The 15,003-nt window shown below is 49.5% G+C and overlaps 2 protein-coding genes across 2 annotated transcripts; one reads left to right on the top strand and one right to left on the bottom strand.

Annotated features, from left to right (window-relative positions):
• Positions 1-2,571: 2,571 nt before the first annotated feature.
• On the bottom strand, positions 2,572-3,843 carry LOC105703982 (probable G-protein coupled receptor Mth-like 1). The gene has a single exon (XM_012432808.1). The coding sequence runs from the start codon at positions 3,841-3,843 to the stop codon at positions 2,572-2,574; it is 1,272 nt and encodes a 423-aa protein (XP_012288231.1).
• A 1,499-nt stretch (positions 3,844-5,342) lies between these two features.
• Positions 5,343-8,070, top strand: LOC105704007 (G-protein coupled receptor Mth2). The gene is made up of 2 exons (XM_012432836.2): positions 5,343-5,597; positions 5,892-8,070. The coding sequence occupies exons 1-2, from the start codon at positions 5,396-5,398 to the stop codon at positions 6,962-6,964; spliced, it is 1,275 nt and encodes a 424-aa protein (XP_012288259.1). The 5' UTR covers positions 5,343-5,395; the 3' UTR covers positions 6,965-8,070.
• Positions 8,071-15,003: the final 6,933 nt, after the last annotated feature.

Here is a 15,003-nt window from a genome sequence, read left to right as displayed (position 1 = left end):
CCAGATGACCGATCCCGACCCAGACGCGAACGCGGGAAAAAAATTGAAAAGACATGTACCGAATGTTGACACCTCGTCTGTCATGGATTCGTCCCCCCGAAAAAGTTTACCGAGGTTAATTCACCTAAGTGCACTGGATCCGCTTATCCGCGGCGCAATTGGACAATCGAACCGAGATCCGTGATCATGGTGACATAATTACTTAACGAGTACAGAATTGCAATAAATTCTCAAAACGATTCCTATAATCAGCAATATGAATTTCCAATCATATTTCCAAACGATCCCTGTAATCAGGAACGTGTATGGGGTGAAAATTCAACCTCGATAAAAATGGCCGACATGAAATTACTGAACGGTTACAAAATTGCAATAAAATCTAAAAATGATTCCTATAGTCAGGAATGTGCGAGGTGTGAAGATTCCGAGTAGCTCGATAAAATTGAGTGATCTAATGATCAAGGTCCCGGCCCCTTCATGGGCTACAAGTGAATCAACGAATCCCATGAATGCTTCTGTCATCCACGAAGACGCATTGCCCGGCAACCCTAACGCCAACTATTATCGCTTTAATAATTCATCGGGCGGATCGTCGAGGTGCACTTTGCCGGAAAAGTTCTCGATCAAATCGGAATCCGTAATCCGGGGTAGTTGTTTGCGGCTGCGGGCCGCGTAATCAGATTAATCCGCTTATCCTTTGATTGATTGGACACTGGCCGGATGACGTCGCGGTGATCCATCACCGATCGGCCAATCGGGTGGCGCTAATAAACATGGATAATGAAATGCAGGAAGGATTAAAGCTCGCGTGTCTTCCGGGAAGCTGCGTCGGTGATTCGATCTGGAAGCATCGTACCTGGCAGAGCGTTAATGGAGGTTCTTCCTGCGGACTCGCCCCGGAAAAACGCGAATGCCCTCCTCGGGTAAAAAGCGCATTAGCGGTGCATTACCGTTATTAAAAATCGGGGTGTAAAAGAGAGACGTGGACGTAACGAGATTGGGACAGGACGCCGGGTTCCGAGTCCTTTCCTGCACTGAGAAAAAAATGTCATTGAACGCAAGAGATATTTCCTTGAACAGTGTCAAAGAAACATCCTGTGAATTTGAAGAATAATTATTTCACTGAAATAAACTCGAATGAATTGAATGCAACATTTTCTCGGAATTATGACAATTCATTTCAGTGAAATAATTATCCCTGGAATTAGAAAAAATATTTCTACGGTTCACTGACATTTTTTTCTCGGGGCGGAAGGGCGAGTCAGCCTCGGCCCTTTTTGGGGACATGAAATTATTATCCTCCCGAGAAGACGGTCTGCCATCTCCTGTCAAGGACTACTTTACGGGGAGGAAGCCTCCTGGGGGAGGAAACGTCGGGAACGGGGTGCTCGTATCAGGGACCCGTAACGGAGTTAGATCATCCCCCGACAGGGGAGACGAGTAATTGCCAGAGACGCCGCCCTTTATGGATTAATAAACGCTCGCATCCAGGGAAAATGGCCTAGTAGAGGCCCAGTTTGTTTCTTCGAGAAATATCGCCAGGTCTAGACCTTCCTTTTCCCTGCACGTCCCCCCTCGCGTCTCTGGGAATAACCTTGTATAATCTTATGCAAACTTTATTATCGAGTTCCTTAATAAATCCCCAATGGGGTCCAGCAGTGTCGTCGTAAATTCTCATCCTTGCGATCGTTAAACCCGAGGAGGAACCTTGTATCGGTCCGGCACGGTTGGCCACCGCTGCAACACACTTATGCACCGCAAACTCTTTCACAATTATGCTCATCTTACATAATTTCCGCAGCAGAGTCTGTGCTTCCCGCCAGGAAGGCGAGCCATCCATTGTCTCTAACGAAATTGCGTCCATGAAGCGCCTGGAGATACGCGTTCCCGCGATGGGTAATCTAGCTCTACGTCGAGAGATAAATCGGCCTCGATTGGGAGCCGATAAATCGGATTCTTTCGAGTAACGATAATCGATTCAGCCGTTAATTCTTTCCGGAAACCGCGTCATGTCCGTTCCGCCCTTTTCACTGCCGACACCGCGTTATGGAGCACCTCGAAACTTTCGACCTAGCACCGACATCAAAGAGCACCAGGTACTCGTTACGAGCACATTCTACACATCGCTCAACCGGACGTGAAAAAGTTCCCTGCCGACGGTTTCACCCGACGCGATTAATGGAATTCCTGCATTGATAGGCAATTATGAGGAAGTTGTGTTTTATCCCGAGCTTCTGGTTCGCCGCGAGCACGAGTGCATCAGCTTGCACTTCTGGATGATCATCGGCCAGTCCAGGAGCGGAAGTACGTAATGCGTCCATCGGAAGGTACACGTCCAGTAAGGGAACGCGTGATGGTTATTTAATTGCCGGCAGGATTTCCTATGATAGATTGCACCTTGTAGCGTTCCTCGAGCCAGATAGTCCTGAAGAGTTCGAAGCACCGAGATGAAACGCGAAGCCAGACGAGCAGAAGGCTCCCCATCAAGAGGTACAGTCTTCCAATGGAAGTCCCATTAAAGGACCTCGAATGTTGACCAAAGTCCCGAAGGATCTTCGCAATCGCCTCCAGCTACCTCCCTATGGGCGCCGACTTCTGGTGATCAGCAACCATCAACGACTTGCACTTTTTCGCGATGTCGTGTCGCAGCCTCCTGTCCGTAGCGAGCATCAGCAGCCAGAGAATGGGCTGTATCAGCCGGCATATCTTAAGAACGATCAGCTTATTCAAACAAGCCAGCAAAGATCCGAAGAACCAGGGCGCGCCCATCAGAAGGTACAGCCTGAGGAACAGAAAGTAATTCGTCCTGAGCGCGCTGGTCTGATTCTGGGTAGCGATTTCCGTCGTGCGCTGGATCCAGACTATCTTGCAGGTCGTGAAGACAAAGAGGACGTTGTTGCAGAGCAGCGTCAGCATGGGAATCCCGAAGAAGTAGAGGTTGACCATAACGTTGGGGCCTTTCCGGTAGTCGATGTAATTCGGCTTCAGCGGAAAATCCTTGGGCACGTTTGGCCAATATTCGAAAACGGCGGCGATGGTGGTCGGCAGCAATGCCCCACCCCAGGCGAAGGCGTCGTAAATCAGCAGCTTCCGATTCTCCGCACGGTCGTCCCTTTCCGAAGTGGCTGGCACTCGTCTGAAGCTGGTGATGGCCAGGGTCATGTCGAAGCAGATGACGTTCAGCCAGAAGACGGTGGCGAGGGTGAAGAATTGCAAGAGCAGCCAGAGCAGGGTGGTGATGGTGTCGGTTGGAGGACAGCCACACAAATCAAAGTACCCCAGAAGGGTCAGGATGCTGCCCAACATCAACAGGGCGACGTTGTGGCGCAGGATAGCTCGGTCATGTAGAGTCCTCCCCAGTTGGGGGATCGAAACGTAGATGACGACCACGACGATGCAGAAAACCACGTGAGCAATGTTGGTGGACATGTAGGTCTGCGCCCCCCAGAAGACCACCATGTCCAGGTCGTAGAACGCTGATGGGGACCCATCGCCACTCGGGAGTCCACACGTCACCAGCACCTTTGCTCCGTTTCCGATGGTCCCTATGCAATAATTCCCAGCAGGATGATCGATGAAGTAGCTCTGCACCTCCATGTGATCCGTCACCATCGGCTTGGTGTCCTTCGGACACTCGAAGGCGCCTTTCCTGGGAGGATCTTCGATCTCCCGTGATCTCGTCGCGTTCGAAAAGTTCCTGGAGAGGTTCGCCGGCACGCAATCCAGGGCGTCGTTGAGCACGTCTCCCAGAAGGCAACACTTTTCCAGGACCTCCATCTGCCAAAGTCCTTGCGCAACGGGCAGGAGAATCAGCACCAAGGGAAAAGACCCATCTAGATCCATCCTGGCCGGTGAACCGAACGACACTGAGGACTTGTGAGAATCAGCGTCGATTCTCTCGGGGAACTCGCGGAAACGACGCTTCATCTTTCCTCTACTTTTGCGACCTATTACCCGGCATTATGCGGAATTTTGTAATAAGGCACATGCTGGGTAATCACAACCATCGAGCCTCGTTATATAGGAAGCTTATGAGACGGAAGTGTACTCTGACCAGGACTGTCCTTGCCCGCCTCCACATGCTACACTCCTCACGCGCGTCTCCTTGATAACCGAATGCTTCAAATTTTTGATATCGTCAATTAATTCCAGATTCTAGCCATCCACGTCCAAGGATTATCTAACTTTAAAAGTGCCGAGTTTAGACGTCTTCTCTCGATGGAAAAAAAAAAATATCCATCCATCGGCAGATTTTCCTCCTAACGAGACGTGACAATTGTGCGCCGCGGATACCGCGAAACCGCGAACTCGCGATGTGTCACGTCAATCCGCAGGAAGCGATAGAAGTCGACACAAACGAACAGTCTTGCGTGTCGAGAAACGCCGTGGAGCTGCACAAAGGAGAATCCGTCCGTTAACTCCGCGATAAGTAGCACTCGTAGAAGCAGTTGAAGGCGTCTTCGAGATCCGTCAATGGCGAGATGCTCTCGGCTTCTTCCGGAGCCGTCGAAAAGTGCACTTTGCGAGGAATAAACGCGATACGTCACCGCGAGAAATTTCAACGGGCTCGTCAATCGACTCGATTGATCTCTTCATCGAAATTGCAGGTTTCGGTTAGATTCCACATGGAACATTTCCAAATCCCCGAATTTCTCATCACGGTTCGAGTCTATCGCCTCAGGGAAGTAGCCTTAAGATTCTCACGATTAGCGGCGACAACTTTCCCGGTTTCTCTCCTAATTCCATCACCCCTCCATATTTTCCCACCACATTTCCGGGACTTTGATTTCCCTAGGAATTTTCTTCGCTCCTGGTTGGCAGGAAGAAATTGTTCACTTACCCCGGACAAGAGTGAAAAAAATTAATTTTTCTTGAAAAAAATGAAATTTTCTAAGTTTCCAGATCTTCATTAGGACCTCCGTAATCACGTGTTAATGCGTCAAATTATTCAATGCACCTAGGTTGGAGAAATTTTTTATAAACATTTTGATGTTTATATATACGTGGAATGATAATTTCATATAACCTTAAATTTCGTGCATCAAGACTGCACGTAGTATAGGAATCTTTCCTGCACTTCTGTAATCTCTGTTTTCGAATGAGAAGAGTCCAGTTGGTAAATAAACGGGCTCTTCCTCTTTCCTGGTCCCCACCAGTCGCGGTGATTCCCCAGAAAGCGAAAGGTGTCGGGAGGTGCGGCGAGGAAAATCCCCTAGGCGGTCCGAGAGTCTCCGATCGTGGTTTCCACCGGTGACTCAGATCTAGAGGAAGCCCGGTCGAGGTTGGGATCCCCAGGACATCGCCATGCCTTGGAATCATTCTCGAGTCCACCGCAGAAGCGGTCGAGCGCTTCCCGCCCGCCACCTTCGGCGTCGCGCCGCGACAACCTGTTGGAATGTTCAGAATCGCCGCGATCGTCGCTCTTTTATTTTCCGCGCGCGACGCCGACTCATCTTACCTATTTATAAAGTGCTGCGAAGATGGATACGTTCTCGACGAGGAGTTTAATTGCTCGCGGCCGGTTAACGGAACGCCTGGATCCGAAGTGCGCATCTTGCCCAACGAGACCAGCTCGATGCACCTGACTTGTCACAAAAGTATGTATGATGCGCGACATAGCGTGTCCGGGACGCGGAACCTCGGTGTCAAGAGACAGGTTGATTCAATCCCCCGGACTTAACGATCGCGTTTATTCCCAGTTATCTCGGAAATTACATACCACTTGGCTCCGATCCTGCAGATCGGGCCTGTAATCTTCAAGCCGAGGAGGATCTCACTCCCTGTCGTCCATTTGGGACGTGGGACCAGCCTCTTTTGACATTTCTTAAGGATCGATACTCTACTTGTCGCGGTGTCAAGCTGGACTCTGGGAACGACACTCTACTTTCTAGATGCCGAGGTGGGACCACCCGCGGCGATCGACAGCGGACCCGACTCGACGAACGATGTCATCTGTCAAGATGTCAACGCAAACGGAAGCCTCGTCACTGGAGTCTGCAGAGAGATCTCAAAGAACGCAATCGACGAGCAGTGCGACGGTTTGCTGACGCCTCTGAAATTCTGGGGAGCCACCATAGTGGTGTTCGCCAACCTCATCTACGCGGTCCCCTACTTCCTGGTCATCGTGCTTTTTGTTTTCGTCCCTGACCTCCGGAATAGAGCCTACGACAAGGCTGTGCTGTGCTTCAACGTGTGTCAACTGTTGACGGTGGCGATTTTGAGCGTCATGGGGTATTTTGTGCTCTGTCACATGTCGGTTGGTACCGCATACTATGTCCTCGCTGGACTGTCGCTGATGTTCCTGACCATCTCCTCCGTGGTCTGGATCTCCGTCCTTTGCTTCGACATGACCCTGGTCATCACCAGGCTCAGGTGGGTGCATGCTGGGAACAAAGATCTGGAAGAAAAACGGAAATTCAGGGTCTATTCTGCCTGGGCATGGGGCACCGCAATTGTGCCCACCAGCATCGCTTGTCTTCTTGAACTCTCTCCACTATTGCCAACGGAATCTCTTGTCAGGCCCAATTTTGTCAGGTTTGACGACGGGGCCAATGTCGCCGTCATCGTGTATGTCATCACCTTCCCGGTTATCACCTTCATCGCCAATAATGCCCTTTTCATGTACACGACCTACAAGGTGATTCGGATGAAGAGGTCGGCGGCCTTGGCTTTAGAGAACAGAACCGAGAAGGCCACGAAGAAGTACTTCGTGTTCCTCAGGCTGTATCTGCTTATGGATGCCCCCTGGCTCACCGGGGCCCTAGGGGCCATTTTCGAAGATCTTTGGATTTTGAAATTGTTCAGAATTACGCAACCCATACTTATGGCTCTCGCCATTTTGCCGCAGAAGAAGGTACGCCGCGCGTTCGCCTGCTCGAAAAATACGAACAATGATAATCGAATCCCCACCAACGTCGTTAATCCAAACACTTCGAATGTAAACGAATTCGTTACGAATTGTTAATTAAGACTGCTCGTGATATTTACATAAATACGATGATTATTGCGACTGACCACAAGGTTAAGGCGATGTGAAAGTGAGATCAAGAGGTTTCGTTTATGATAATTTTCTCCGAACTGGGTGTATCAAATAATTTGGAACTTCACCTCGTGATTACAGAAGTCCTAATGAAGACCTTGAAACTCACGAAGTCTCATTCATTAAAAAAAAAATTTTTTTCTTGTTCTTTTATACATTTGTTTAAAATGAAATTTCGCGAGTTTCAAAATCTTCATTAGGACCTTCACGTGTGAAATTTTCGAATTATTCGGCCCATCCAGTTTTAAGAAAATTAATATGAATATTGAATATTTTGACTTTTTGGTACACATGAAGACGTGAGCAAAGAAGTCATAGTTGCAATGCCAATTTTTTTACGAATAAATAATAAGAAATCGTACGTGCAAATGAATCAATTGAGACGTATTCAAGGCCGGATTACAGAAATTTAAGTTATGGGGAGTTCGGTTGCTTTATAGCCAGAAGAGGTCGACCAATTTGCGCCTGGGAGGAAAAGTGAGGTTATATAGGGGATTCCTTGCCGTATACGAGTACGTAGAATTAATATATAAAGGGGAAGGGCTCGAAAACGTACTGGAGGTAAGCAATTCCCAAGGCGGTAATGGTCACAGCGCGCTTCTAATAGAATCCGTAACTAGGTTATACCGGGATTGAAATACTCCATCCCGAGGACAAGCTTCTCTCTTCCTCGTCGGCGAACTCGTAAATATCCTTCGCCGTCGTCCTCGTGCAGGAAGCATCAAAGCTCCGCCGGAGGATTTCAGAAAAGGAGGGCCAAAACTTAATAGGATTCCCCGCTTTTTACCGGACGGCGTACAAAGAGAGAACCGAGTTGCAGGTACAAAGTATCGCGTTATTTCCTATTTATACTTTCCGTTTAGCGGAACATTAAGGAGCAAGATCATTAAATTCCCAATTGATCTAAGGAGTTCCTTGCAGAAGGAGGTCCCGACTCTCGCGGTCTTCCTTCCTGTAAAACGTATTCTTGCGACAATTTCCGCAAGTGATCCAACAATAAGCAACGATAAGTGCGAATCCTGGTGCGACCTTACTTTCCTTAATTCCAGATTCGGGGACGAAGGATCCTCCTGGGGAACTTTTCCCGCGGGAACGGGAGGAGAAAATGCGTAGCTTTTCGGAGGTTAGGGAGCAAGAGAAAATTGAAAATCGAATCAGCCAGCAAATCGGATTACCCCGTCCAAGTCGGAGTGTATAACCGCGGGCGGACTGCCTCCTGGTTGTCGTCATATCGCTGCGGGGAGTCCTAGGGAGAGAAAGAGCAAGTATCGAGAAAAGGATCTTCGGAATTAAATCATTTACGATTCGCGTGCGGTCCGTAATGGATTTCCCAAGATCCGCACACCGAGGAAGAACGATGGCCGAACGAGGAACCCATTTCCCGCCGAGAACATCAGACCACGAAGAAACCGTTCCGGCACGCTGAGAGAAAAAAAATCACTTTCTAGAAAAAAAAAAGAAAAAAATTCTTGCATCGAACAGATACTCCATTCGTTGCAACCACAAAATCAGTTAAAGCAAAGAACAGCATTTCTAATAAAGGTTTGCTCTTACCGAAGGAACAATTGCACCGACAATAGAAATACTTGCAAATATATCGGATAAATTGAATGCGACATTTCTTCAGAATTATGACAATCAATTGAGTTCATTCGAGTGAAATAATTATTCTTCGGATTCATAAAATATTTCTTTGATTCGATGGATTTTTTTTTCCTCGGGGTGGTCGCAAGTAATTCATCTCATCTACAAAGTAATTGTTTCGCTCAGTGCAGATTAGAAGAGCCTGGGATATAATTGAAAGTCCTCCCCAGGCTTGAAATTCGGAGGCATGACGATAATTTAGGAATTATTGGACCCAGGTATTGTTCCGGCGAGTGGTGTAGAGGACAATGGTCCGTATCGAGGGACTTGTACGAAACAATGTTCGAAGACGCGACCGAAGAGGGCGAAATTAATTCGCAAGATTAATGCCGGGGTACCGACAATGGCCGCCGGTGCTTCGTCAGATCCTGCCTCGGATCGGTCCCCATATTCGAATACTTTCGGCTTGATCCTTTGAAAATTGGCCGGCAAGTTCGCCCACTTCCCCGAAAGTTGGGGCCGAATTACTTACCGGGTTGCTCGCCGCTATCTATCATCCACCGTGGCCCTGCTAAAATAACCGTTTATTTTCTTTTCCCCAAGCTGGGTCTCCCTCGACGGCGCCTAAGGAAATTACGTCCTCGTAATTTCATGGTTCCTTCTCCCGTTCGGCGTGCCCGACAATGGACGCATCCCTCCCGAAGGAATCGATACCGAGCTCGAAGGACGCGACTCGCCGCGGTAGGAGTCTGGAAGGAAGGTCGCGAATGCCGGGAAATCGCTTTATAAGGTGAAAATGTGGACGGCCAGGAGGGGTGGGTGATCCTTTTCCGGATAAGAAAGTCAAACGTCCGCCCGACGCCCATCGACCAGATACCATCTCTCTCGAGACTCCACCTTAAGGTTAACGTGGCGGCGCTCCTTCTCGGAGCAGCTAGCGGAAAATTAAAGTGGGCCAACTTTCCGGCCAAGGGACGCCCATATTTCCGCCCCCTTAATATTCATAACCGGGGGGGAGGCCGATCGTTTCGCGAGGAGCAGCTCGCGTCGAACTCCCCTGAACCGCGAGAAAAAGTCGGCGTCGCCACCCGTGAACGTCGGCTGGAAAAAATCGGCCCCGACGCCCCTTGACAGAAATTTTCATCCGTGGAAACGTCGCGTGGAAACGAATTCCCGCACGCAGGTTTTCTTTTTTTTTTTCCAAACCCCCCGGAACACGTCTTTTCAATCTCGGCGCGAGGCCGGAAGACGAATTATTCCGCCATTTATCAGCCGGCCCTCTTCATCCCTCGGACGGATGCGAAACGCGGAGCCGATGCGTCTTCATTTCCGAAAGAGATGCGTGCCTGTCGATTCGTAATTGGCCGAGGGAATTTATGGCGTCTCGCGAGCGAAGGTACATTATTCCGCGGAGCGATCGGATGATCGAATGACCGACCGGAAGGTGCGTCCCGTCGTCTCTGGCGGGAATGAAACCGCCATTCCGGAACAGGGCACTCGCGGAAATCATGAATCACGAGCCCGCTAACAAGTGCGTCAAAGAGAATGAAGATCTCGGAGGATCCCGAGACGGATCATCGCGCTTCATCCCGACTCAACCGCCTCGATTCCGTTCATTTTTCACGGGGCGGACACATTAAAGATACCTACCGCGATAAATGGTCCCGCAAGAGACGAGGGCGGAAAGAAAAATATGTTAGGGGAAGTGGCTTGCCATTTCTCTCGGGAGGATGTTATTAATTACCGGGTGCTTTGTGTAAATCGGCGGGCCTCGCGGTGCGCTAAATCACGGCGAAGAGATGACGCCGAGCGAGCGCAACCAAAATGGCGGCCAAAGGACGCTCGCCCCCTTCCGTGCCGAAACTCCGGCCATCTCCCCCGTGCATTCGCATTAGGAACCGAGGCGCCCTTATTGCCTTGTAAATTTCCTCCCCCGGCCCCAGACTCAGGAACAAAACGAATCCAGATTTATCTAGGTCTTAATGGCGCGCATCCATCCCGATTCGGCTTCCTTGGTCGTTCGACCGTTTGGCGCGTTCGAATTTAAACTCCTTGCGAGATATCGCATGCCGAGGCGACGGGGACTTTCGGGAGCTTCCGCAAATATGATTCCATTCGCTTCCCTCCTTTCCTCCCCGTGTTTCTCCTTTATCCTCGATTCCTTAATACGAAAACCGCAGCGGTGGCTCCTCGCCGACTTACCCGCCGTCTGGCTCGGCCAACGGCGGAATACAATTGTCATAAATCGTTCCTCCCTCGATTTTTTTTTCCCCTCTTTTATTTCCGGGCTTGGAGGATGCCTCCGAGCTTCGCCCTCTCGTGCCCCGGGAATAAGTTCGCATTGCGCTTCAACGCCACTCGATTCGCGTCCGCTTAGCATTCAGCGCGGTGGAGAGTGGCTGTGGCATCGTCTACGTCTACGTAACACAATGGTGAGACAACGAACCGAAAGAATAACTCACCCAGAACGCGACGCACCCTGCATGCAAAAGTATCGCGTTGCGCACCCTGGCCGGCCGGAGGCGTACGTGCGCAAAAGAGCCCAAGTAAGGGCTGAACGTCCCTCTGCAATTTTTCCGGAAATCATGTCGTCACTTTGATCTAACCTCCGTCGCGGTCACGTCCCGCTCCAGAGGAGTACCGGTGCCGTATGCTGGAGAAAAATTGTTTCTTTCTTTTTCTGTATTCCTTTTTTATTTATTTCGCGATTTACGCGACGATAGATCAACTTGTACGGTCTCCGTAATTTGGGCTAGCGAACTTTATGCAAAACTTTCGAATTTCGTATTTTCGAATTTCCACTTTTACACTTTCACGTTTTCACATTTTCACATTTTCACATTTTCACATTTTCACATTTTCACATTTTCACATTTTCACATTTTCACATTTTCCGATTTTCGCATTTTCGAATTTTTACATTTTCGAGTGGGTGATGGGTGGAATTGAAAATGACGATTCGAAATCTCGACCCCACTGGATTTCGTTCGAAGTTCCGTTCCCGAAGGTTCACGACGTCAACCCCAGCGAATCTGGAAGCGAGCTTTGCTAGGAAGCGAGAAGAATACGAGGGGCGCAAATCCTTCACCCGAGAGACGTTGACTTCATTTCCTATTCCCCGGCGACCGGTTCCATTCCGTCCGCCCTTCACGTGCATGCACCGCGGCTTCCGCAATCCCTACAATTCTAATTCTGGCCAAAATTAAATGGCCAGATATCCGAGTTCCGGCCAAGCATGGTTGGCCAATTCCAGGCCGCCGGGGAAACTCGGTTAAAAAATCCGGACGAAGCCCGGCGGGTTTCCCGGCTCTTTTTTCACGACGTCCAAACTTGGTCCGAAAAAGTTCGATTTTTATGAATTCCTTATTTTTGCGGGATTTAACGAGGGCAAAAAAATAATCCCGTCGCTCGGAGCAGGCAGAGGGTATTCTAAACGCGATGAAAACGCGAATGGCGGCCGGGGGGAGGGGGAGGAAAATAAGGGAAGGAGTAAAAGCGCCTTTGAAAGGCACGACGAATTCCGGGAGGAAGGGAGAATTCGTGAAAAGTGCTTAGAAAAATGGCGATGCGTCGAGGGGGGATTATTTAAACGGGTGCAAATGGCTATTTCGAGAATCGTTTCCAGAGACGAATGCTGGCACTCGCGGAGTGCTCGCTCGTAAAGGGGGATCGCCTTTTAATCGGGCGTAAAATGTTTATTCCTCTATGGGGCATAATGGCGGAGCGACGCCCAAAATGGCCGCGGGTCTCTTCGGTGGAAAAATAATCGAGGGATCTGGGAATTATCACGAAGACCACCGACGCGATCGTCTTCCTCTGGACCCCATAATGGCGGGGCTATCGCGATCGCGATATCGATTCGCGTTACGGATTCGCATTACGGAGGCACACCTACTTCCACTTTGCCGACCTTCGGGAAGAACCCGGCTTCCTATCCGGGGTCATCGAGGTTCGCAATAATGGAGGGGACCCCATCTGGTGGGATTTTCCCGAACCATTTATTTGACCCTTCGGTATCATTCAATCTGCAGCAGGGCTACAACCTCCGGCGAAACGGTCCGACCTTTTCGATGTCGCTGATCTCAGGATCACGGGGGGAGGTCGCCATCGAGGAACTTCCTTCAAAGTTCGATCGAGTTCCCGAGGGTCGCAACGACCGAGCGACTTCTCGAATTAATCGAAACTCTCCATGCACCGCAAAATACCCCTCGAAGAGTTCGACTCGAGCCCGAGCGTCCTGTCGAGGATTCGACGTCTCTATACCGACCGAAGAAAAAGACGGCCAGATCGAAGGAATCCCTCGACCGCTGTCGTCGAATTTGAATACGAGTCGAAACGAAGGCAGCAGGACGAGTCGAGTCCTTTGAGATCCTCCGACGGAGCGGGGCCCATGAATCGTGGGCAGAGTCGTCCCTCTTCAAGGCCCTCGGTGTCAGGGACGCCACTTCTGTCGGGCCCGAAAAAAGAATACCTCCTGCTATTCAAACTCTCCAGTTGCTTGCACTGAAAAAGGCACGAGAGTAAATTCGACTAATTTTCTGAGTTAAATATGGCGAACTTGATAAGCGAGTCCTTCAACTTAGACGTGGAGCTGAAAGACACTTTTGGAGTCCAGTCGACCCTTTCCTTGTCACCAACACCTTGTCAGGTGAACGTCCACTTTCTATTTTCTTTTTTTCTTTTTTTCACGGCGGAGAACCAAAACGCGACTCGATGCTTCCTCCCAATTGGGCAGACGAAAATCGACGTCGGTCGTTATCACCATACTAAATTCCCCCAAGAAAGCCCCACCCTCCGAGGAGCCTGCAGCGCGCTGAGGCTTGCGACCGTGCATCCGGCGATGCGCCTCCACCCATAATGCCGGGGGGAAATTTTCGCGAACGACCATCCTGGTGTCGTTAGCCCCGCAGTTTCGCACCTCGCAGGCGGGGATAAAAATAAAAGCCGGGGTTTTATCACCCGTTAGCCAAGCGCAAGGTCGAGCCCGGGTATCCAATGAGGAGAGGCAATAAAGTTCCTCTTTCGGGAATTAGTACTCGCTGACCGTAAGCTCTCGATAAGTTTAGTCGGCTGGCCGCTCCTACTACGGCGGCCTTTTCCTCGCTCGGGAAAAATACTTAAGGCTTCCCGATATCCCCGTACACGGGCAAGAGAATACCATGGAATAACCCATAGGAGTTCCTCCAGGGTTCGCCGTGGATTCGCCATGGGTTCGATCCGAGGGTTTCAATCGCGTCGTTTATCGCTATCGGATTCCCCCTGATTCGATATTCACAACGCGTCGCCTTTTCCTCGTCCCTGGGCCCTCGGAGGGGCCGCCTCTTTTCTTTCTCCCTTTCTCGCTTTCTCGCACCTCCGCCGAGTCCTTCAGCCTTTTAAACCGGAAACCCGTTACGCTATTCCGCCTTGCCGGTGAAAACCCCTCCCAAAGTAGGATTAAGCGTGCCAGCTAGGTGAAAATGGAAAGTGACTTGGCACGTTTCCTGGCGGCAGGTTCAACCAGTGCAGGAAAACCGAGGGAAAGAGACGCGATATGTTCCCGATCGTTTCGTTTAAATAATTTAAGGGGGGGGGGGGCAAAGTAGCATCTAAGAAGTCAATTGTTCATGAAACTTTTCTTCGAACTGGGCATAACGAATACTTTCGAACTTTACAATATATATATTATATTATAAGGAAGGTCCTGACACCCATGAAATTTCATTTATAATAAACAATTGTTTAAATACCCATAAACAAATTTTTAAGCAGTTCAAATGGGAGCCAGGACCTTCCTCCTAGCATCCATATTCGTGTTATAAAGTTTGAAACGATTCGGTAAACTCACTACGAAACGTCTGAAAATATTTATAAAACTTTTCTCGTAAACTAGATGCACCGAATCATTTGGAACTTCAGCGTGTGATTATAGAGAAGGAACGCCATGCTCGTGAAATTTCATTTTTGAAAAGAAAAAAAATATGTGTCTAAGAGGGGAAAAGTTTTACAAACGAGGTCTCTTAGATGTCACTTTCACGTTGTATGACCTCAAGGTTGATTTTCTGGGACCAGGGAAAACATAAAGGAATTGCCCTGGATAAGGAAGAATGTTCCGGAGAGTCCGCCGAGCAGTTTGGCGAGTGGGAGGAACGTCCTTCCTCGTCTGGGGCTACTTTCCATAGATTCGTATGGATAGATCGAGCTAGGTGGAAACGCGCGTAAAACCCAGGCGGAAACCATGCGTCAGACTTTAGGATCGATTCCACGCGAGCCGGTCAGCTCGTATCATAATTCAAGAAAGTTTATTCGCGGATGCAGCGAGCATAAAGAGTCCGCCGATTATTTATACGGCATCGAGGAACGTGTTGCGATTCCATGGAAATTCTTCTTTCCTGTCCGTG

This window comes from Orussus abietinus, unplaced genomic scaffold, assembly GCF_000612105.2.
Source record: "Orussus abietinus isolate OABI.00-Male unplaced genomic scaffold, Oabi_2.0 scaffold11, whole genome shotgun sequence".
NCBI lineage: Eukaryota > Metazoa > Arthropoda > Insecta > Hymenoptera > Orussidae > Orussus > Orussus abietinus.
The sequence above is the reverse complement of the archived record's forward strand: the minus strand, read 5'-3'. Positions and strand labels throughout refer to the sequence as shown.